Raw genomic sequence first — 24,248 nt, 5'->3', positions numbered from 1 at the left:
GCGCAGGCAGGGATGGCTCATTACAATCACAGATACATAAGACCAGAAAGGATTTAGTACTAGTCTATACTCTTGGGTCAAGCCAGTGCAAGCCAAGGTGCTATAAGAGGAATGATGTGCTATTGAGCGGACGTTATTCAATCATTGCCAATTCAATAAAAACGTTCCATATAAACATAGAAATGGGTCAGCGTTTTGCAAAGACTTAACTCTGTACATAACCACGAGCTTTTACTGTGAAATAAAAGTAACCTTTTTTTTGTGTTTCTGTGTCCTCAGTGTTGAGAGCACAGCGTTAAGGTTGATCACAGCGTTGGGGAGTTCCGAGGTTCAGCCTCAGTTTACCCGCTTCCTCAGTGACCCCAAAACGGTGTTGTCAGCTGAATCTGAGGAGCTCAACCGTGCCCTCATCCTGACTCTGGCCAGAGCCACCCACGTCACAGGTCTGCCTCTATCTAACTTACAGTACCAGTCAAAAGTTTGGACACACCTACTCATTCAAGGATTTTTCTTTATTTTTACTATTTGCTACATTGTACAACAATAGTGAAGACAAAACTATGAAATAACACATATAGAATCATGTAATAACCCAAAAAGTGTTAAACAAATGAAAATATATTTTATATTTGAGCTTCTTCAAAGTAGCCACCCTTTGCCTTCAAATCAAATTGTGTTTGTCACATGCACCGAATACAACAGGTGTAGACATTACCGTGAAATGTTTACTTACAAGCCCTGAACCAACAGTGCAGTTCAAGAAATAGTTAAGAAAATATTTACTAAATAAACAGTAACACAGTTAGAATTACATAACAATAACGAGGCTGTATACAGGGGCCACCGGTACCGAGTAAATGTGCTGGGGTACAGGTTAGTCGGGGTTATTTGTACATTTAGGTAGAGGTAAAGTGACTATGCATAGATGATAAACAGCGAGTAGCAGCAGTGTAAAAACCAAGGGGGGAGGGGTCAATGTAAATAATCCGGGTGGCCATCTGATTAATTGTTAAGCAGTCTTATAGCTTGGGGGTAGAAGCTGTTAAGGAGCCTTTTGGACCTAGACTTGGCGCTCCAGTACCGCTTGCCGTGCGATAGCAGAGAGAACAGTCTATGACTTGGCTGACTGGAGTCTTAGACAATTTTCGGGGGGGCCTTCCTCTGACACCGCTTGATATATAGGTCCTGGATGGACTACACTCTGTAGCCCCTTACGGTCAGATACCAAGCAGTTGCCATAACAGGCGTTGATGCAACTGGTCAGGATGCTCTCGATGTTGCAGCTGTATAACTTTTTGAGGATCTGGGGACCCATGCCAAAACTTTTCAGTCTCCTGAGGGGGAATAGGTGTTGTCGTGCCCGCTTCATGACTGTCTTAGTGTGTTTGGATGATGGTAGTTTGTTGGTGATGTGGACACCAAGGAACTTGAAACTCTCGACCCGCTCCACTACAGCTCCATCGATGTTAATGGGGGCCTGTTCGGCCCTCCTTTTCCTGTAGTCCATGATCGTCTCCTTTGTCTTGCTCACATTTAAGGGAGAGGTTGTTGGCTTGGCACCACACTGACAGGTCCTTGTCCTCCTCCCTATAGGCTGTCTCATCGTTGTCATTGATCAGGCCTACCACTGTTGTGTCATCAGCAAACTTAATAATGGTGTTGGAGTCATGCTTGGTCACASAGTCGTGGGTGAACAGGGAGTACAGGAGGGGACTAAGCACGCACCCCTGAGGGGAACCGGTGTTGAGGATCAGCGTGGCAGATGTGTTGTTGCCTACCCGTACCACTTGGGAGCGGTCCGTCAGGAATTCCAGGGGGAGGTGTTTAGTCCCAGGGTCCTTAGCTTAGTGATGAGCGTCATCATTGCGTCATCTGTGGATCTGTTGGGACGGTATGCAAATTGGAGTGGGTCTAGGATTTCTGAGATGATGGTGTTGATGTGAGCCATGACCAGCCTATCAAAGCACTTCATTGCTACTGACGAGAGCTATGGGGCAGTAGTCATTTAGGCATGTTACCTTCACATTCTTGAGCACAGGGACTATGGTGGTCTGCTTGAAACATGTGGGTATTACAGACTGGGTCAGGAAGAGGTTGAAACTGTCTGTGAAGACACTTGACAGTTGGTCCGCGCATGCTCTTAGTACACGCCCTGGTAATCCGTCTGGCCCCGCGGCCTTGTAAATGTTGACCTGTTTAAAGGTCTTGCTGACATCGGCTACGGAGAGCGTGATCACACAGTCCTCCGGAACAGCTGGTGCGCTCATGAATGCTTCAGTGTTGCTTGCCTCGAAGCGAGCATAAAAMGTATTTAGCTAGTCTGGTAGGCTTGCGTCACTGGGCAGCTGGCGGCGAGGTTTCCCTTTGTAATTCTTTAATAGTTTGCCAGCCCTGCCACATCCGACATTGACAGCTTTGCACATTCTTGCGTTCTCTCAACCAGCTTCATGAGGTACTCACCTGGAATGCATTTCAATTAACAGGTCTGCCTTGTTAAAAGTTAATTAGTGGAATTTATTTCCCTCTTAATGTGTTTGTTGTGACAAGGTATGGGTGGTATACAGAAGATATCCCTATTCGGTAAAAGACCAAGTCCATATTATGGCAAGAACAGCTCATATTAGCAAAGAGGAACAACAGTCCATCATTACTTTAAGACAAGGTCAGTCAATCCAGAAATTAACTACTTTTAAAGTTTCTTAACGTGCAGTCGCAAAAACCATCAAGCGCTATGATGAAACTGGCTCTCGTGAGGACCGCCAAGGGAAAGGAAGACCCAGAGTTATCTCTGCTACAGAGGATAAGTTCATTAGAGTTAACTGCACCTCAGATTGCAGCCCAAATAAATTCTTCAGAGTTCAATTAACAGGCACATCTCAACATCAACTGTTCAGAGGAGACTGCGTGAATCAGGCCTTCATGGTCGAATTGCTGCAAAGAAACCACTACTTAAGGACAACTATATGAAGACACTTMCTTGGGCCAAGAAACACGAGCAATGGACATTACACTGGTGAAAATCTGTCCATTGGTTTGATGAGTCCAAATGTGAGATTWTTGGTTCCAACCACCGTGTCTTTGTGAGACGCAGAGTAGGTGAACGGATGATCTCCTCGTGTGGTTCCCACCGTGAAGCATGGAGGAGGAGGTGTGGGGTTGCTTTGCTGATGACGCTCTCTGTGATTTATTTAGAGTTCAAGACCCACTTAACGCAGCATGGCTACCACAGCATTCTGCAGCGATACGCCTTCCCATCTTGTATGCACTTAGTAGGACTATCATTTGATTTTCAACAGAACAATGGCCCAAAACACACCTCCAGGCTGTGTAAGGGCTATTTCACCAAGTAGAGTGATGGAGTGCTGCATCAGATGAACTGGCCTCCACAATCACCCGACCTCAACCCAATTGAGATGGTTTGGAAGGAAAATCTACCCATGCTAGATTACGGAGACGTAATTTATAAATCAAATTGTATTGGTCACATACACATGGTTAGCAGATGTTAATGCAAGTGTAGCGAAATGCTTGGGTTTCTAATTCCAACGGTGCAGTAATATCTAACAATTCCCCAACAACTACCTAATACACACGCATCTAAAGGGGTGAATGAGAATATGCACATATAAGTATATGGATGAGCGATGGCCGAGTGGCATAGGCAAGGTGCAGTAGATGGTATAAAATACAGTATATACATGTGATATGAGTAATAAGAGAATTGTAAACATTATTAAAGTGGCATTATTTAAAGTGGCATTGTTTAAAGTGACTAGTGATCCATTTATTAAAGTGTCAAGTGATTGGGTCTCAATGTAGGCAGCAGCCTCTCTGAGTTAGTGATTGTTGTTTAGTAGTCTGATGGCCTTGAGATTGAAAAACAGCTTCTATCTCTTGGTCCCAGCTTTGATACACCTGTACTGACCTTCCCTTCTGGGTGATAGCGGGGTGAACAGGCAGTGGATCGGGTGGTTATTGACCTTGATGATCTTTTTGGCTTTCCTGTGACATCGGGTGTTGTAGGTGTCATGGAGGGCAGGTAGTATGCCCCCGGTGATGTGTTGTGCAGACCGCACCACCCTCTGGAGAGCCTTGCCGTTGAGGGCGGTGCAGTTGCCATACCAGGCTGTGATACAGCCCGACAGGAGGCTCTCGATTGTGCATCTGTAAAAATTTGTCAGGGTTTTGGGTGACAAGACAAATTTCTTTAGTCTCCTGAGGTGGGTGGACCATTTCAGTTTGTTTGTGATGTGTACGCCCAAGAACTTAAAACTTTCCACCTTCTCCACTGCTGTCCCTTCAATGTGGATTGGGGGGGTACTCCCTCTGCTGTTTCCTGAAGTCCACGATCATGTCCTTTGTTTTGTTGTGAGAGGTTGTTTTCCTGACACCACACTCCGAATGCCCTCACCTCCTCCCTGTAGGCTGTCTCGTTGTTGTTGGTGATCAGGCCCACTACTGTTGTGTTGTCTGCAAACTTGATGATTGAGTTGGAGACATTCATGGCCACGCAGTCGTGGGTTAACAGGGAGTACAGGAGAGGGCTGAGCACACACGCTTGTGGGGCCCCAGTGTTGAGGGTCAGCGAAGTGGAGATGTTTCCTACCTTCACCACCTGGGGGGCGGCCCGTCAGAGTCCAGGACCCAGTTGCACAGGGTGGGGTTGAGACCCAGGGCTTCCAGCTTTATGAGCTTGGAGTGTACTATGGTGTTGAATGCTGAGCTGTAGTCAATGAACAGCATTCTTACATAGGTATTCTTTTTGTCCAGATGGGATAGGGCAGTGTGATGGTGATTGCAATTTATAGGCCATCAGATTTGCCACCAATGCTCCTTATAGGACACATCACTGCACTCTATACTCCTCTGTAAACTGGTCATCTCTGTATATCTGTCGCAAGACCCACTGGTTGATGCTTATTTATAAAACCCTCTTAGGCCTCACCCCCCCTATCTGAGATATTTACTGCAGCCCTCATCCTCCAAAACTGTTCTGCCAGTCACATTCTGTTAAAGGTCCCCAAAGCTCACACATCCCTGGGTCGCTCGTCTTTTCAGTTCGCCGCAGCTCACGACTGGAATGAGCTGCAACACACTCAAACTGGACAGTTTTATCTCAATCTCTTCATTCAAAAACTCAAACATGGACACTCTTACTGACAGTTGTGGCTGCTTAGCGTGATGTATTGTTGTCTCTACCTTCTTGCCCTTTGTGCTGTTGTCTGTGCCCAATAATGTGTGTACCATGTCTTGTGCTGCTACCATGCTGTGTTGCTGCCATGCTATGTTATCTTAGGTTTCCCTTTATGTAGTGTTGTGTTTTGTCATATATATAAATATATATATATTTATCCCAGCCGCTGTCCTCGCAGGAAGCCTTTGGTAGGCAGTCATTGTGKATTTGTTCTTAACTGACTTGCCTAGTTAAATAAAGGTTAAATACAAAATAAATGTTTTTTTACAAAGCAGCCAACAAGTGCTCAGCATATGTGGGAACTACTTCAAGACTGTTGGAAAAGCATTCCTCATGAAGCTGGTTGAGAGAATGCCAAGAGTATGCAAAGTTGTCATTAAGGCAAAGGGTGGCTACTTTGAAAAATCTCAAATCTCAAATATATATCTCAAATATAAAAAATATTACACTTTTTTGGTTACTACATGATACCATATGTAGAAAATATTCTATAATGTAGAAAATAGTAAAGATAAAGAAAAATCCTGTAATTAGTAGGTGTGTCCAAACGTTTGACTGGCGCTGTATATGTAATGTCAGTTCAACATTTAACACGTGTCTGATAATGGCTGTGAAACTCATCATAGGTCAGCGTAACGCTGACTAGTAGGTCAGCATTAACAAAACGTTTTCCTAACCCAAGACTAATTTTCCTTCCGCTGCTTTCTCTGGTCCAGATTTCTTCACGGGCTCCGACTCCATCCAGGGTACGTGGTGTAAGGACATCCTGCAGACCATCATGAACTTTACTCCTCACAACTGGGCCTCTCACACCCTGAGCTGTTTCCCTGCTCCTCTTCAGGTACAGAGAGAGAGACAATTGGGATTTGGGTTTATTTCTACAGGGGGCAGCCATAGAGAATTATTGACTGAGAGAATCCTATTTCAATATATATGTGAATATGTTATATTAATGGTACCTACACACAGACTGAGCCCATTCATATTTTTCAGATGACAGACGGACACAAAGTCCCAGTGGAACATATGAGTATTTATCATTTTCACAGAAGGAAAGAAAAAATACATCTCTGTGTGCGTGTTCCCTCAGGCGTTCTTCAAGCAGAACAACGTTCCCCAGGAGAGCCGCTTCAACCTGAAGAAGAACGTGGAGGAGGAATACAGGAAGTGGAAGAGCATGACCAACGAGAACGACATCATCACCCACTTCTCCATGCAGGGATCGCCGCCCCTCTTCCTGTGTCTGCTGTGGAAGATGCTGCTGGAGACTGACCACATCAACCAGATCGGCTTCAGGTACACCACAAAGTATTCACTTCTTTTCTATTCTACGGTTGCACAACACTTAACCATTTTATTTGTGCATTTATGAAATGTATTTGCCAGGGACAGTGCACATTAATCAACGTTTCAGGTTCAACATCAGGCTATCAATTCATATTTAACGGTAGCAGAGCCACGTACTGTGGATTTGTTCTCATTATCCTGCTGATATTTGGTCATTAATAAATATAAGGTAACCTGGGACCATTTTAATGAGGTCAACATTCTGATTGGCTGAGCTCTGTGAATGTTAAGTGAGTGGGGAACAGAGGGCGTGGCTTCCCTGGGGTGCAGCTGCTCCCTCCAGACAGAAGACAGTTGTGTGGATGGAGATGCCTGACCCCACACACACATCCCACTTGTCATTCTGATCACGAGCGCTGAGAGATAATGATCTTTACACGCTCCGACAACACCAATACAGCTCCGCTGCCGCTATCATCTCGTCTTTTTAATTTATTTCTCCTAGTTTTTTTCCCCCCCAGACACAGTCTGTACCAGCAAGGCAGTTTTTAAAGTGCTTTCTGAAGCACAAGTCGTGGCGACTACCTGACAACCGGTAGCCAGTGCCAAGCTGCTAAAGTGCTGTTGCTGATTCCATCTTAGTGTGGAAATCAGCACAGCCTCACAACCAATCCCTTGAGCCGGATTGCGGGATATGTGATGAGTGCTACTGTTCCGTAGAGGCTATCTGCTGTCTGCTCTCTCTGCAGGTCAGGGGTTTGAGGCGATTGAAGAGCAGAGCTCTTCTGCTTATCACCAGGCGGGAGGGGTGAAATAGCCGTGAAGGGCTGCTGTTTGCATAACCCTCCGGAGGGAGTCTGCAAAAGTTCTTAAACACTCAGTTACTCTCTCCCAAGCACCTTCTATACCCCTCTCTCTCTCCCTCCCTGACACTTTCTTTCCAACTCTCCCTCTTTCTCTCTCCGTCTCTCGTCTGTAGGAAAGAATCCGTGGCCTCTCCCTCTGTCCCCAACAGAGTTTGAGTGTGAGGGATGTGAATAGTCTCGTCTACTGTAAACCTGCCTCCGGCTCTTTACGTCACTACCCAGTCGAGTGATAGCTTTCCTCGAGTGGGCAGTCATGCACCGCACGCCACCATTTGTAATATGATTTACCGCCAGTGAAAGGCATTTTGCAACAGGGCTTTTAAGAAGTGACTAAGGACTTTGCTTTTGTGGTAACTGGCTGCTGGTAATTACAGCCTGTTAATGCAACAGAGCCAGTACAGTAAAACTGCTCTCCTTCTGTCCTCTAAATAGATTGGGAGAGATCGGTGGTTGTGGTTGTGGTAGGGCCAGGTGGGGTGGTAGGAAGGCTGCCACAGGGGGCACTAGCACTGCTGCTGTGGGCCCTAAGCTTGGCTCTAAGCTTCTGGATGCTGTTGAAGGGAACACACTGAAGCAGATGGTGTCAGKAAGCTGTTTGCTGGTTGTTGTTTGTGTTGATGATTGCTGTAAGGGTGCTGATGGTGTTTGAGAACAGCTTTGCATTGAATCATGAAGTAATTATGTTATTGACAGATGGCCTTTTGAATTCAGAGGAACGAATACTCACTAGTTATTATGACTCATGGTAAACAAGCAATGGTTCTGTACATTATGTCAATTTGACATGTGTGTGACTGTGCATGTGTCATTATGTCTGTGTGTTGTGACACAAGGCCATCCTCCTGACCAGCCGTGTGTCCTGTCTTGCCCCAGGGTTCTGGAGAGGATCGGGGCGCGGGCGCTGGTGGCCCATGTCAGGACGTTTGCAGACTTCCTGGTCTATGAGTTCTCTACGTCGGCCGGTGGCCAGCAGCTCAACAAGTGTATCGAGATCCTCAACGACATGGTGTGGAAGTACAACATTGTCACGCTGGACAGACTCATCCTGTGTCTGGTAAGGATGAGATGAAGCTATGGGCCAATCATATGGTTCACCTCAAATGAAGCCTTTGAAAGCTTCAATCACATGATGAATAATTACGTTTTCAGATCATGTACATGAATATCTCATTGTTCGATATAAAACTGGTTGTTATATAACAATGTTTAGTTCCCTACTAATCTCGCCCTCGTTCCCATCGCTTCCCTCGCTCTTATCTCCCTCTCCTCTCCAGGCCATGAGGAGTCACGAGGGTAACGAGGCCCAGGTCTGCTACTTCATCATCCAGCTCCTCCTCCTCAAGCCCAACGACTTCCGCAACCGTGTCTCTGACTTCGTGAAGGAGAACGCCCCCGAGCACTGGCTGCAGAGCGACTGGCACACCAAGCACATGGCCTACCACAAGGTACCGTACTGGCCCCAACCCTGGAGCGCTGACTGACAGCTCCAGCATGGAAAGAGCAGCGCTGCCTGAAAGACAGTCTGAAAAGAACCAGAGAGGGGCTCAAGGCGATACGAATGTAAATGTCAACGGGAGGCCACTATAGCTCAGCCTGCACCGTTGCCTGTTGACATTTGGCCCTTTTTAAATGTGACATTTACATTGGCTGGGCTGGGATCTCATCCGAGCTTTCTGTGGAGTTAGCTGGGTTAAGTCTCCATCTGTTCTGCTGTGGTGATTTGAATGACCTCCACTCACTGTTTCACTGCTCCCAAGCTTGCTCTTTTAATAAAGCTTGCAGGTGATACAGTTCCATTTGACTTGGACTCTTGTTTTCTTCCCTATTGTAACAGAAATACCCGGAGAAGCTGTACTTTGAGGGATTGGCCGAGCAGGTGAACCCGCCCATGCAGCAGCAGTCCCACTACCTGCCCATCTACTTTGGTAACGTCTGCCTGCGCTTCCTGCCCGTCTTTGACATCGTCATCCACCGCTTCCTGGAGCTGCTGCCCGTCTCCAAGTCACTGGAGACCTTACTGGACCACCTGGGAGGACTCTATAAGTTCCACGGTGAGGAAAGGGTACAAGACCACGGGGACAAGTCCTGGTCTGTTGCTTTGATTGTCTATACAGCCTGGAGGTATACTAACATCARGAAAGAGCCCTGATAGAAGATCCCCTTTATGAATCAATGTTACGCTTGCACATCATTCCAAATGTTATGTGATGAGGTCAGTTCAGATGGAGGGTCTAATTGAACTGAATTGTGTGTTTCTCTGTGTCGTCTCCAGACCGTCCGGTGACCTACCTGTACAACACGCTCCACTACTACGAGCGCCACCTGCGCGACCGCACCAACCTGAAGAGGAAGCTGGTGCACGCCATCATGAGCTCTCTGAAGGACAACCGGGCGCCAGGCTGGTGCCTGAGTGAGACCTACATCAAGTGTGGCATGAACCCCCGTGAAGACAACGTCTGGATCCCCGATGACACCTACTACTGCAAGCTCATCGGACGCCTCGTCGACAATATCCTTTGCTGTTGTTTATTTCCGGAGCACATTTGACCTGTCCAAATCATTATCCGCCAGTTTTCTATGTCTCTGTCCTTCTGTCGGGATGTTCAGACTGATGAAAGTAGTCTTACGACATCTACGAGGGAATAGTTGATGTGCAAGATTGCTAGAAGGTCTTTCCTAGAATGAAAGTCTACGGTGTGTTCACACACTGTTGTGTAGCTGGTGTTGCTCTCGCAGTGATGAGTATCTTCAGTATCATCCTTGACCTGCTGTCCCACCGATGGCTGGCAAGTCCCCCGGGCCGTTCCCTAACTGTGACTGGAGGTTCAACGAGTTCCCCAACCCGGCCGCCCACGCTCTCCACGTCACCTGCGTGGAGCTGATGGCCCTGGCAGTGCCCGGCAAGGACGTGGGCAACGCCCTGCTCAGTGTCGTCCTCAAGAGGTCAGAATGGGGTCATAGATCAAACGGGGGGCCAGTAAGCAGCCAATTAGAGGGGAGATTGAAAGGCCTCTAGGCTATGTAAACAAGCACAGTCTTCTGTGCTCTCTTGATGCACGTGTAAATGTTCCATTATTATGCGGAAGTTCTTGTGCGAGGAATGGACGATGAGTCATCTCGAAGTGGTGCTGAATCACTGCAGTGTGTTGGCTTTCTGCAGAGCTCAGTTAGACCTGTGTGCCCCTCTACATGACAGGGTCTGTATCTGTATGGTGTTGTGATTGATTGTCCTGATGTCATGTGGCCTCCCTCACAGCCAACCACTGGTGCCTCGGGAGAACATCACCGCCTGGATGAACGCGATCGGCCTGGTGATCACCGCCTTGCCTGTAAGACTCCTCTCTGTTCACACACACTAGCGCAAAGGCTTTGTTACATATCAGCAACTTATTGCGGCAGAAATCTCTAGTTCACGACACACAGCAAACCTGTTTTTTCCATTCGCGTGGTCAAGTTTCCACTATCCATGAAAAACAAGGTCCATAAATTGTTGTTCTTACTTCTCACAGTGGAATTCTGAGCAGCCAGACAGTAGTGACAGCTTTACCCAAATAAACATCTACTTCAGCCGTCCTGCAGACTCCAGAGAACTGTCTGGAACTGTCTGAGGTCTGACAAGTCAGCTAAACAGTGTGCGTGTCTGCCTGTCTCTCTCCTCTCTCTAGGAGCCTTACTGGGTGGTCCTGCAGGACCGTATCGTGAGTGTGCTGGGCAGTCCGTGCTTCACCACAGAGACTGAGTGGGTGGGGTACCCCTTCGCGCTGCTGGACTTCACCGCCTGCCACCAGTCCTACTCTGAGATGTACTGCAGCTACGTGCTGGCCCTGGCCCACGCAGTGTGGCACCACTCCAGCATCGGACAGCTCTCCCTCATCCCCAAGTAAGACCCAACATTAGTCCCCTGATTAGCTGTTCTCCAGCCTTCTAGTCCTGGTCTACCAGCAGTCCCCTGATTAGCTGTTCTCCAGCCTTCTAGTTCTGGCTCACCAGCAGTCCCATGATTAGCTGTTCTCCAGCCTTCTAGTTCTGGTCTACCAGCAGTCCCCTGATTAGCTGTTCTCCAGCCTTCTAGTTCTGGTCCACCAGCAGTCCCCTGATTAGCTGTTCTCCAGCCTTCTAGTCCTGGTCCACCAGCAGTCCCCTGATTAGCTGTTCTCCAGCCTTCTAGTCCTGGTCCACCAGCATCTCCCTGATTAGCTGTGTTCCAGCCTTCTAGTCCTGGTCCACCAGCATCTCCCTGATTAGCTGTTCTCCAGCCTTCTAGTCCTGGTCTACCAGCATCTCCCTGATTAGCTGTTCTCCAGCCTTCTAGTCCTGGTCTACCAGCATCTCCCTGTGGTAGAGTGGTCGAGGAAAGTGTTAATTCGTTAGTAGGTGAACGGAAGAGTGTCCTCCCCTCCTCAATAGCCACCTTTCATCGAGGATACTCATGTATATCCTACCGCGGGAATATTTTTTTGAAATCTGCCACACCCACTTTGAATCAGCTTCTGTTTTGTCAGAGGAGAAAACATGCCCTCTTTTAAAACAATATGTAGCATATCGTTTTTATCTATAAAAGATCTGGAACTACTAACCTCATTTGTTTCCATCACTTTCCACATTTATTTTGGGATCCAGCCCTGTAAACGTCATTTTCCTAACGACGCGGAGAAGGACCCATCTCAATTAAAGCAAGCGTATTTTCATCCAGGTTCACTCTCAGCGACTACTCGATTAACTTTGACCTTCAAAGGAAGGGAGAGAGGATGCAGGAGGTGAGCAAATCTAATTGACAAAAGGCCATTTACTTTCAAATGACTGAAGGGAAGTGAACAAGTGTACAATTTGGGAGGAAAGAGCCCCTCTAGCCTGCTCCCTCTTACCTCTCCTCCCTCCATCCCCACCATCTTGTCTCCTCCCTCAGCCCAAGCTGCTCACTCCTGACTTATATCAGATGGGGTTTAGTTAAGATTCTGTCTGCTTCACTCCTACCCCGTGTTTTATCTGGACACAGTGGGATAGTCCTGCTGCCTCCCAGCTCAGGCTTAGTTTAGCAGGCCTTCTCATCTAGCCTGGGAATATCTTCCCCTATAACACGGTGTGTTCAGGCTTCGCTGGACTTCAAGCCCAAATAGTTATGCTCCCTGATGTGTCAGCAAGTGCCCTTGTGCTCCTGTGTCTCTGCCGGACTGTCATGTGAAATGACAGCAGAGCCCTGGCCTGCTGGGATTACATTACTATGAAGCAGATGGAAATGCCTTGGAATTAGACAGAAGTACGGTACACTATCTACTGGGCTGGCTACAGCTTTCTGACATTATGTGATGCTACTGGTGAGTAATGTGCCCTTAAATTGGAATGAGCATGGGGATTCTAATTTCAGGAATTGGTGCATATATGCCTTCATTCTCTTTGGTCCAATAACATTTCTGTGCATATTCTACCTGCATAGTATCTCAGATTTCACTGATGATGAAATATTATAACCTTTTACCTCTTGTTCTCCCCAATTTTGTAATATCCAATTGGCAGTTAGTCTTTTCCAATCGCTGCAACCCCCCCTACGGACTCGCGGGAGAAGTGGAAGTTGCGAGCCACGCATCCTCCGAAACGCGACCCTGCCAGGCCGCACTGCTTCTTGACACACTGCTGGCTTTACCCGGAAGCCAGCCACACCAATGTGTCGGAGGAAACACCGTCCAGCTGGCGACTGGAGTCGGCTTGCCCAACCCGCCACAAGGAGTCGCTAGAGCGCAATCGGACAAGGATATCCATGGCCGGCCAAACCCTCCCCTAACCCGGATGACGCTGGGCCAAATGTGCGCCGCCTCATGGGTCTAACGGTCATGGCCAGCTGTAACACAGTCTGGGATCGAACCCGGGTCTGTAGTGACGCCCTAGAGCGCTGCGCCACTCGGGAGGCCCAATATTGTTTGTCTTTGAGATTGAATTTGAAAAGCAACCAGAAATACTACGAAAGCAATTTATATTCAAAAGAGATATATATATATATATATATATATATATATGATGACCTCTCCTTGCCAGACAGTCATTACCTTTGTGACGGCTCTCAGCCGGTGTTTGTGTTCGTGTGGAAGCTCTATCACATTATTGTGACAGTGACAGGCAGGTTGCTGCTATCCCCGAGCTGTCTTCATCAGTGTGGGCCGTTCTGACAACAGAGCCCGGTGACGAGACGCACCGCCTGAGGCTCGGGCAGCGAGTGTGTATGCATCACGCTGAAGCTTCTGGAACACAGATCACGCATGACAAGATCCCAGTGGGATCCATCTTGTCGTCTACAAACACACTGAGGCTTTGTTCCTGCTGTACCTGGTTTATATTCCACTGTGTGTTCATTCAGAAAAACCCTGTCAATTATCATTCAAATTCGGTGCCTCCACTGTCTTCCCTCCATTTGCATACAGCTCTCACAGTTAGAGCCTTAGTCACTTTTGAACATCGGGTGCTTGGCTTTACAAATCACTTTCTTTCATTTCTGGGGAGAAATCTTTCCTCCTCCATCCCAGCATGTCATTGAAAGAGAGCAGTCCGTCCTCTCCTCTTCAGTCTTTGTCTCTTTACGAGAAGTGTAACATTCTCTCCCCTCCCTCCCCAGGTTCCTGTCTGAGGTGCTGAAGCCCATAGTAAAGACAGAGTTCCAGCTCCTCTATGTGTACCACCTAGTGGGGCCCTTCCTCCAGCGCTTCCAACAGGAGAGGACCCGCTGCATGCTGGAGGTACTGATTACTCCTGTCAATATATACCCCCCTCTCCTCCATCTCCCAGTACAACCCTATTACACCATACAATCCCACACAAAAGGCCTGTCAATTAAATTCCCTTTCACACTCCCTTGACCATTAAAGAGAATAGAACTGTGTGTGTGTGAGAGGAAATGGACAATAGCTGGTTAGGTTGAAGGGGGATTAGGTGGCTCACTGAGAAATCCTGTTATTTGTGGAGAGGGAGAGTTAAGGTCCTTGGTCTCCTCTCCCAAGAGGCAGTGGCCCTGTGCTGGGCTGTGCTGTGGCTTCCCATGGACAGCTCTAATGTATCTGCAGTTCTGCTGTTGACCAGCCTGCCACCCCTCTGGAAAGTGCTCTGACAAAAATATCCATTCTTAGAAATAGCCATTCATCCTGTTTTTCAGTCTGGCTTTGTGTTAATCAGATGTGTGATTCACCATTAATCAGTGACTGATTTTGTCTGTGCCTTAACGATCTACGCATTTATGTGTGTGTCGTGAACTGCAGATTGGAGTGGCGTTCTATGAGATGCTACAGGCTGTGGACCAGCACAGTCAACACCTGTCCTACATGGACCCCATCTGTGACTTCCTCTACCACATCAAATACATGTTCACCGGGGACAGCGTCAAAGACCAGGTTCGAGAAATACTCTGCGGTTAATGTTCTTCGCCACTGTGATGTTCAGATGAAGGGATTGAAACAGTCTGTAATGCGCGCCACTGCAGCGCTTCAGTCAGTCAGCTGTGTGTAGCTTACTTTAGCTGCTGGCAAAGTCATTCAAAGCGTATACTTTATCACTCAGGATGTAACTTTCCACTTCAACAATTTTTGCCATGTAATGTTATTTCAACCAAAAATCGGACAACCCCATAGTAGAATAGTTCACCTATTTACCTAGTCGGCTTGTGTGTTCTATGCTAGATAAATATTCCCCTCGAGGCACATTCAAGTTGCGAGGGCCATAGGAGGGAAACATGTATTCTGATAAGCAGTCAAAGCACAACAATTCTTTATGCAATCATGGGGAAACACTTTTGAAAGCGGTTTTGGCAAATATGTTTTGAAACCAGTTTTGTCCTTTGCTAAGAAAGGGCGGGCTCCCAGTTTTCCACTGCTGCCACGTTTATTTCTCTACTCCTTCAATTGAGCGTGTGGCATCGTTTACAATGCAGTTTTATGCAGTTTTACAACCGGAGTTTTGAGCATGGTTTAGGCGCAGCTGCGCAACAGAGCTTTTAAAGGTGCGGTGTCATCTTAAAAGAACAATTATATACTTTGTAAAATAAATGTATTTTTCGAGTGAATAATGATTTATGTATTTATAATAAAATATGAATTARTAATAATAACAACAACAATCAGGATGTTGTCCTATGGGGTAAATGCAGATGGACATTCTTCAAGTGCCTTCAGAAAGTATCCCTACCCCTTGACTTATTCCACATTTTGTTGTGTTACAGCCTGAATTCAACATTGATTAAATTGATGACAGAGAAAACATGTTTTTGAAATGTTTGCACATTTTATTTTTTAAATTCTTCAAGCTCTGTCAAGTTGCTTGTTGTTCATATAGACTGCCAAGTCTTGCCATAGATTTTCAAGGTGATTTAAGTCAAAACTGTAACTAGGCCACTCAGGAACATTCAGTGTTAACTTAGTAAGCAACTCCAGTGTATGTTTGGCCTTGTGTTTCCTGCTGAAAGGTGAATTTGTCTCCCAACGTCTGTTGGAAAGCAGACTGAACCAGGTTTTCCTTTAGGATTTTGCCTGTGCTTAGCTCTATTCTGTTTATTTTATCCTAAAAAGATAAAGCGTTGGATTTGCCACAAACAACGCTTTGTGTTCAGGACATAAAGTACAGTTCTTTGCCACATTTTTTTCTGCTTTACTTTAGTGGCTTTTTGCAAACAGAATGCATGTTTTGGATAATTTTTTTCTTCTTTATCAATAGATGCCCTTCTTTGCGAGGCATTGGAAAACCGCCCTGGTCTTTGTGGTTGAATCTGTGTTTGGAATTCACTGCTCGACTAAGGGGCCTTACAGATAGTGTGTGTGGGGTACAGAGATGAGGTTGTCATGAAAAAAATAATGTTAAACACTATTTTTGCACACGAGTCCATGCAACGTATTATGCAACTTGTTAAGCACATTTTTAGTCCTGAACTTATATAGGCTTGCCATAACAAAGGGGTGGAGTACCTATTGACTCATGACATTTCAGCTTTTAGTTTTTTATTAATTTGTCAACATTTCTTTAAACATAATTCCACTTTGACATGATTGGGTATTATGTGTAGGCCAGTGACACAATCTCAATGTAATCTATTTTAAGTTCAGGCTGTACCTCAACAAAAAGTCAAGGGGTGTGAATACTTTCTGAAGTATAGTTTTATAGTTGCTATGCTTCATCAGTTGGGCTACAGGTGATAATGCTTATTGCTAATAGCACATCTGATAATATAGACCATGCTTAGGCTATAAGAATGTTCCAATGTGTTAATATTTTTTACCCGAATTATTACAAATGTGTTACTGGGCCCATTTCTGGAGGTGGAAATTATATTTAAGTCCTTTTTCATGTCCTTTTAAAAGGTCACCAGAACTGAGCTTCTCAGTCTTTCTACAATTAAAGGATCCCGGACCCCATAAGCCATGCGACTGGAATTGGTCAAACACGCAGTTTAATACATGTACTAAATGATCCTCTTTCCCTAAAAGCATGTTGGTCATGACTTTCTTACATGAAAGGGGAGGTTAACTTGGCCCCAGACAATCGATCTGAGATTGACTTAAGTTTCAGTTGTGGGATTTTTTGTTGTTGCTTTAGCCCCTAAATAATGTGTACTTTATGCCTTTCCTTGACCTCAATGTTTGCTCACTTGTTTTTTTTTCATGTCCTGCATTGGTATTCTGCGCCTCCTCTCCCCTCCTCCTCTAATTTATATCAACACACCCCGAATTTGAAATTCTAATTTGTTTGTCCTCCAAACATTCCCACTTGTATTTTACTTTGAAGTCACTTGCTGCACGTCCCACTTCATTTCAGGGTCTGAGGCTGAAGTTGGCTTCTCTCCTCAGTATTAGTACAGAATAGATTAGTTGAATTCTCCTCCCAGCTTATCCCTTGTCTCTCCTAGTGTTGTGTCTAATGGTGTGTGTGTGTGTGTGTGTGTGTGTGTGTGTATGTGTGTGTGTGTATTCCCAGGTGGAGAAAATCATACTGACCCTGCGTCCGGCCATGAAGCTCCGTCTGCGTTTCATCACCCACACTAGCAAGATGGAGCCTGCAGCCGCCAGCGTTCCCCAGCCCTCCTCCTCTGTGTCCTCACCCGCCCCACAGAGCAACCCCGGCCCCTCCAACCTCCCCCTGTCTGTGGCCCAGTAAAACACACACACCAAGGAAGGAGGCTGTCAGCTCCATGGCTGTGGTCCCACTGTCACCAGTTGGAGTATTGAGATGGACACACTCCACAAATGTTTAGGTCAGGGTTGAGACGGACAAGATGACCCTGAGAGTCTGGTCTCTTGAGGCTGACCATGCAATGCCCCAGTGCTGTGGTGTGTTCCAAAGCTTTAAACAGCCATTCAGTCCGAAAATCAGCATAGAAGAAAACAGACATGAACTGTTACACAACAGACATTACCTTTTTATAAACTTTAGCTTTATAGTGCTTTTTATTGTTGAGTGTGTTGGGAAAAGACAAGTGTTTCTGCAATCATTGGTCTGCTAGAGTATGTATATAAAAGACGAGTCGGTGGCGGCTCATTATTTTGCTCTCCCTTTGTAATAACATGAGATGGTCCAGTGCCTTGTGACTCCCCACTTAATCATGAGAGGCGATTTATGTTGTGTTTTTCACACAAAGTAAAGAAACAATAAAACGTCTTTAGTATTCTGTGTTGGATTGTCGTCTTGTCTGATCCCCTGCTATTCTGCTCTGCAGAGAGGACCTGTATTCTGTCAGCTCAGGACCTCCGCCAGGTTTCTGGATGTTGTTATGGCCGCACAAACAATACGGTCAGAGCAGGGTCAACAACTCCAACTCTCTTTTAACTCAAACTGGACTGGAGCTGCGTACGGTGCCTAAAACACTATCTCTACATGGTTGGAGTGGACTTGTTCCATAGTGAAGATGTGTGAAAAAATGAGCATGGATTTTTAATGAGGATGGATTGACAGGCTCAGAGCAGCGTTTCCTAAACTTGGTCCTGCCCCCCCCCCCCCCCCCCCCCCCCCCCCCCCCCCCCCCCTCCCGGTTCACGTTTAGTTTTTTTGCCCTAGCACTACACAACTGATTCAAATAAGCAAAGCTTGATGAGTTGGTAATCTGAATCAGCTGTGTAGTGCAAGGGGAAAAACCAAAGTGTGCACTGGGGGGCAGGACTTAGTTTGGGCTCAGAGGACCCTCTAGAACTCCTCAAGCAGAATAAGAACCACTGAAGTGGATATGAATTAATTCTTATATTTACCCTCTTGTGGATTCCCTTCTCTTGTCCTTAGTATTCTCCCTTATGAATATAAAACATACTGTATTGTTGCTAGTGTTGCTAGGGGATGACTGCCAGTGTTTGTTTTTTTATTTACCTGTTATGATAAGTGGCTAAATCAGTAGAGTCCTTTAGTTATGTAATTTGTGTTATTATTATGCAAAGCACATGCCTTCATATCTCCCGTAAATTCAAGTATAATTTGGCTATAAAGGACTGAGTCAATCATGCCTTCATTATCAATTATTCCCTGCTGCCTTCAGTGCCGGCAGCATTCAACTATTTTTCAGATATCAACAGTAAATTAGGTGTTGCTGGTAAAGCAGTCTCTTAAGAAATTACCAAGTTGTAGAGTGGTCTCTGGCAAACAGAGCATGTCAGCACTAGTAATCAGTGTGGGAATGGGTGATTTCATGTCGGCAATGATGCAAGCCTTGTGCTAACTGGCAGTGTTGTAAAGTTAAAAATACTTTAAAGTACTACTTAAGTCGTTTTTTGGGGTATCTGTACTTTACTATTTCTATTTTTGACAACTTTTACTTCACTACATTCCTAAAGAAAATATTGTAGTATTTACTCCATACATTTTCGCTGACAACCAAAAGTACTCGTTACAATTTGAATGTAACGAGCAGGACAGGAAAATCAGAATGCTGATTGGCTGATGACAAAACATTTATTTTTACTGCTCTAATTACGTTGGTAACCAGTTTATAATAGTTATAAGGCACCTCGGGTTTTTGTGGTATATGACCAATATACCATGGCTAAGGGCTGTATCCAGGCACTCCTTGTTGTCGTGCAGAGGAGCAGCCCTTTGCTATGGTATATTGGCCATATACCACACCCCCTCGGGCCTTAATGCTATTATAAACTGGTTACCAACGTAATTAGTGCAGTAAAAGTAAGTGTTTTGTCATCAGCCAATCAGCATTCAGGGCTCGAACCACCCAGTTTATAATGTACAGTAATGGTAATTCTGGTGGAGTGTGCAGGCAATGACACACTAATTCAGAAATGTGCTTGATGAAAAACTGGGGCAGTGTATTTGCTGTCATACCTCTAGCAATATTGTTGGTATAAATTTAGCTGAACATATACGTTAAAAAAAATTCTCTCCCATCTATTCATTTTTTTCACTAGAGAATTACATTAGCCTAGACCATGTGGACTTTTCAGACTGGAAGATAGGGGCCAGAGAGGTGATTCTATTTGACATTTGGGCTGCTGCTCAGCTCCAGACATTCATCTCCACAGCCTTCATCTGTCATAGATTTAGGAAATGTGGGAAATTGACTCAATAATAACGCTTGAAATGAATCAAGTAGTTGCTGATGCTGAAGCTCAGTAAGATGAATCTGCTGGGTGACATTGATAGGAGGTATTCTCAGTATGATTTAATACAATACAGAAATGCATGGTAAAGGCAACACAGGCCGTAGATCAAATAGAATGAGAATAGATTTTATGTTCGGTTAGAGTGTCAAACTTACATGGTTTTGTAAAGAGTTGTCACTTGTCTATAGAATTAACACAAGCTTTCAGAGCCAGCCTTATTCCTACCACAAGTCATTCCCAGAAAAATAATTACTTTACAGAGAAGTCTGACTTTTAGTTCGTGGAGGAGACGGGCACAGTCTTCAGATCTCCCTAAATTTTTGAGAAACCACTCACTCTCTTCCGTTTAATATGTCAAGGACATGCAAATCTGTGGGGTCCGTGAATGAAGGGTGCCATGGTCATGTGACTCAGTTCCAGAGACCTAGACGGATAGAATTGTGAACTCGGGGAACTGGGGAGTGGGGGCAGGGGAAAGGAAGAGAAGGGGGGGGGGGGTGTGGATGGTCCTGGGCTAATGGCGCTTTCCCTGCTTCTCTGTGTCCAGAGGATCAGGCCTCTCAGTAGGGTTGCATGGCCGTACATTAAGCATGATTGCTTTCAGTAATCCCTGGTTCAAGTCCAGACATTCCATTAAAACAAGTGATGCTCCTTGTACAAGGGTTGAACGTTTCTGTTCTGTTGAAGGGAACAAGRTGAACATATAGGATCGTTTTTTACATTTTTGAATCCAAAATGCAACACGAACATTTGCATTTCTGGAAATGCATGCTGTGTCTGACGTTTGATTGTAGGTTGCACTGTAATTGCTGCTATTCCACCCACTTACTCAGTTTCTGTTAACAGCTACATTATTTCCCTTGCAATATGCCACTTTTATTCTCAAGTGGATTTATTTGTTCACTGCTCTGAAAATGCCATGCGTTCTCAGTCAAATATACTTGTCCTTTTCTCCCAGCAGGGTACAACAAGCCGTCTAAATGCCACGCTCACTGGTCTAAGAATGAATTATACAGACCTGTTGGTAATCTGCTCAGATGGTGGTGGGGCATCTGTGACAGACTGACTTGTCTGTCTCTTCCCAGCCCCCCAGAACGTCCACTCCCCTGTCTCTCAGCCCTCTCAGCCTCTCTGTTCCTCCAACCCCTCAGCCCCAGCCTCAGCCCCAGCCTCCTCATCCGCTGTGCCTAGCGTTCTGCCCCTGGGACTCCTAATGAAGAGTAATCAAGCCAGAGCTGTCATTAAAACTGAAGTCTCTTCAGTCAGTCTGTCACAGATGCCCCACCACCATCTGAGCAGATTACCAACAGGTCTGTATAATTCATTCTTAGACCAGTGAGCGTGGCATTTAGAGGGCTTGTTGTACCCTGCTGGGAGAACAACAAGGACTGAGAACGCATGGCATTTTCAGAGCAGTGAACAAATAACAGCCCTGCTCCGGATGACAGGGGAGCAGCCATTAACTATGTGACACGGAAAACCTCAGCACCTTACAGTCATGAAAGGCACAAGTCAATGAGCTGCGGATGTGAGACGGACGCCAGGGAAATATGCATGAAATGTTTTCCAGGGTGCGTCAGCAGATCGATGTTTAATGGCTAGGGCTTTTTCCTGCTGTGTTCAATTAATGCAATTTCCATATTCGTCATGTTTTTTTCCCGACCATACCAATCTCAATGAATGTAATAGGCGCATGTATTTACCAAGTTGACTTGATATAGATAGTTGATATGCAGTCGCTACTTGGAATAGAGTCTAGACTTTATTAAATGATTAAGCCTCTGCAAGAGAGGCACAGTTGTCACGTTTTAAACTGATGTCTTATAATCTCCCCTGCTGATGACATTACAATAACAGAAAYAGACACATATGATGTGAACAATTGAATTTTTTTGGACAGACTGAGATGAATAGTGTCTGAGTGCGTGATGTCGCAAGATTCTGCTCTCTGAGGCTACTGTGTGTCTCAGTGATTCAGAGGTGCCTGCCTAGTCGTTGTACATTAGTGGGTTGTCTCGGATTGCTGTTCCTGTGTTACCTGGCAACGTAAATGTAGACTGCACCCTGAGAAGCCAGATTCAGCCTTTGTCAGAGAATTCATGCCCTCACAATTCAACAGTAACTATTTCCTTTTTAGGATCATGTAAGTTCATGAAAGTTCACACACTGAGTCATAGTTGTATACATTTTTTATGATGGTCTTAAAAGTAGCCTTTACACTGTCGCAACCTCAAGGTTTCATGGTCATCTCTGTCTCKGAAAAAAAAGAGAGCTGCGTCGATTTGTATTCTGTCTGAATAGCTTTAGCCATAATGACCGAGCCGTCGACCTGATTCCATCTCCCTGCCTGGCCTTGTGACTGTACTGTATAAACACTTAGGGAGTAGGAACTGCATACCTTTTAAAGCAAACCCACAACTCGTTCACTTTTGTCTCTTTTTGATATTGTGGAACATTTGCCTCTCCCGAGGAACAGATTTGCCTTCCCCGCATCCAGTGCCAGAATACAGTTCGCTATTTTATTGAGAAAGGTAAATACTTATCTAATCAAGATATATTAGTGTTTTATTTTATTTTCAATAATTGTAACATTACTGAGAATTTTGTTTAGATCGTTGACCAAAAATGAAGTACAGCCAGTTCAGAAACGAAACCCAAATACCCTGCCTCAGGCTGACGCATCAGCTGAGATGGCATCAATTAAGAGGCTAATATCAACCACGCCTACCTTATTTGGTGGTCTATTTAAACTGCGCGGGTCTGCTCACTCATCCTGCTGCCTCTTGCTGCTACTATGCGCTGAGTTCTTGCTTCACCCTAGCCTCCACCTGTAGGAGCAGAGCCTATAGCGCCAAGACTTGCATTATTCATTGCCTAATTAATGGTTAAACGTACTGTATTTCCCCATGGCGTTTTCTTTCTGAAATTACGGTTAAATCCATTTTAATCCTACTTTGTAACACAACAAAATGTGGAAAAAGTCAACGTGTGTGAATACTTTCTGAAGGCATTGTAAATCCATCCACATATGTCTTTGGCCTCTAGTTAACTCCAGTCATGTGCAGCTGAATAGGAAACTGCATATTTATGCCTAAATCCTTAGTGCTCTATTTTCTCACCGCCAGCCATGGTTTCCATGGTAACAGGGTGCATCAGGGGAAGATCGGTGTCTACCTGTTGTTTGTCTGTCTACCATTGCCCCTCCCCCCCGCCCCGCCTAATCTGCCCCTACCGTGTGCCTTGTTAAACTGCCTCATTCGCTTTTCATTACTTCTGTTACAAGCACTCACATCAGCCTCCTGAGAACGAGAAGGAGACAGACGAGACCCCTCTCGCCAACCGCAGGCTTCTTCAGTCCAGCGACAAGAGCCTTCATCTCTCCCAGCCTCCCTCACTCTCTCCCCAAAGAGCAGCCTTGGCCTGGAGATGTGGGCTGCTGTCTAGAGATATTGTGTTTGGGGGAGTGTGTACTTGTCCACGTGTGAGTGCTTGTGTGTGTCTAAGAGAGAAAGATAAGAGAGAGCGAGACAATGCAGTATCTCATGAACAATGACATAGTTCAGTCCACAGTGGGGACAGTGTAATGTGGACAAGAGATAGAAACAAAGCCAGAGCAAACTGAGTTCAGCCTTCAGAATGGTCACCAAAGTCAGATGGTCACGGTTGACGGGCTAAAGCGGTCAAAGCTACCTGGTCACAAAGCAGTGTTACAGGGATTCAATAGCCATGCCCCACTGGGCACACCACGTCAATTCAACGTGGATAAGTTGGTAATAATTGGTTGAGATGTTGATCAATGACATGAACCTATATTCACCCAACAAAAAGTTTGTGATAGCTGGATTTCCAATGTGTTATCACTATCAGATCACGTCTCTGTTCCTACTCCCCGGCTACAAGCAGCAACTCAAGAGGAAGCCACCAACACAATGAGGCCTGGACAAAGGAGACTGACTCAATGCTGCAGGACTTTTGAGAATATTGATTGCATTATGTTCAAAGAATCGTCCACCCAGGACTCCATCAACATTGACAAATATACACTGCTCAAAAAAATAAAGGGAACACTAAAATAACACATCCTAGATCTGAATGAATGAAATATTCTTATTAAATACTTTTTTCTTTACATAGTTGAATGTGCTGACAACAAAATCACATAAAAATGATCAATGTAAATCAAATTTATCAACCCATGGAGGTCTGGATTTGGAGTCACACTCAAAATTAAAGTGGAAAACCACACTACAGGCTGATCCAACTTTGATGTAATGTCCTTAAAACAAGTCAAAATTAGGCTCAGTAGTGTGTGTGGCCTCCACGTGCCTGTATGACTCC

At 45.4% G+C, this 24,248-nt stretch overlaps 1 protein-coding gene across 2 annotated transcripts in view; it reads left to right on the top strand.

Moving 5' to 3' along the window:
* The window catches only part of med23 (mediator complex subunit 23), a 33,610-nt gene extending 15,633 nt beyond the window's left edge, over positions 1–17,977 (top strand). Inside the window, exons 17-29 of one of the 2 annotated variants that reach the window (XM_023999725.2) lie at positions 280–443; positions 5,911–6,035; positions 6,285–6,490; positions 8,221–8,401; positions 8,622–8,792; positions 9,182–9,398; positions 9,620–9,856; positions 10,125–10,290; positions 10,604–10,676; positions 11,013–11,227; positions 13,952–14,072; positions 14,589–14,720; positions 17,290–17,977. In XM_023999725.2, coding sequence (XP_023855493.1) covers positions 280–443; positions 5,911–6,035; positions 6,285–6,490; positions 8,221–8,401; positions 8,622–8,792; positions 9,182–9,398; positions 9,620–9,856; positions 10,125–10,290; positions 10,604–10,676; positions 11,013–11,227; positions 13,952–14,072; positions 14,589–14,720; positions 17,290–17,469 — 2,188 coding nt within the window. In that variant the 3' untranslated portion in view covers positions 17,470–17,977. Of the gene's footprint in view, positions 1–279; positions 444–5,910; positions 6,036–6,284; positions 6,503–8,220; positions 8,402–8,621; positions 8,793–9,181; positions 9,399–9,619; positions 9,857–10,124; positions 10,291–10,603; positions 10,677–11,012; positions 11,228–13,951; positions 14,073–14,588; positions 14,721–17,289 lie in introns of both variants that reach the window. The other variant, XM_023999724.2, reaches the window with a different exon arrangement.
* The last annotated feature ends 6,271 nt before the right edge of the window (positions 17,978–24,248 follow it).

The sequence above is a fragment of the Salvelinus sp. IW2-2015 genome, linkage group LG14, assembly GCF_002910315.2.
Source record: "Salvelinus sp. IW2-2015 linkage group LG14, ASM291031v2, whole genome shotgun sequence".
NCBI lineage: Eukaryota > Metazoa > Chordata > Actinopteri > Salmoniformes > Salmonidae > Salvelinus > Salvelinus sp. IW2-2015.
Note: the sequence above shows the minus strand (reverse complement) of the source record. Positions and strands in the feature narration are given on the sequence as shown.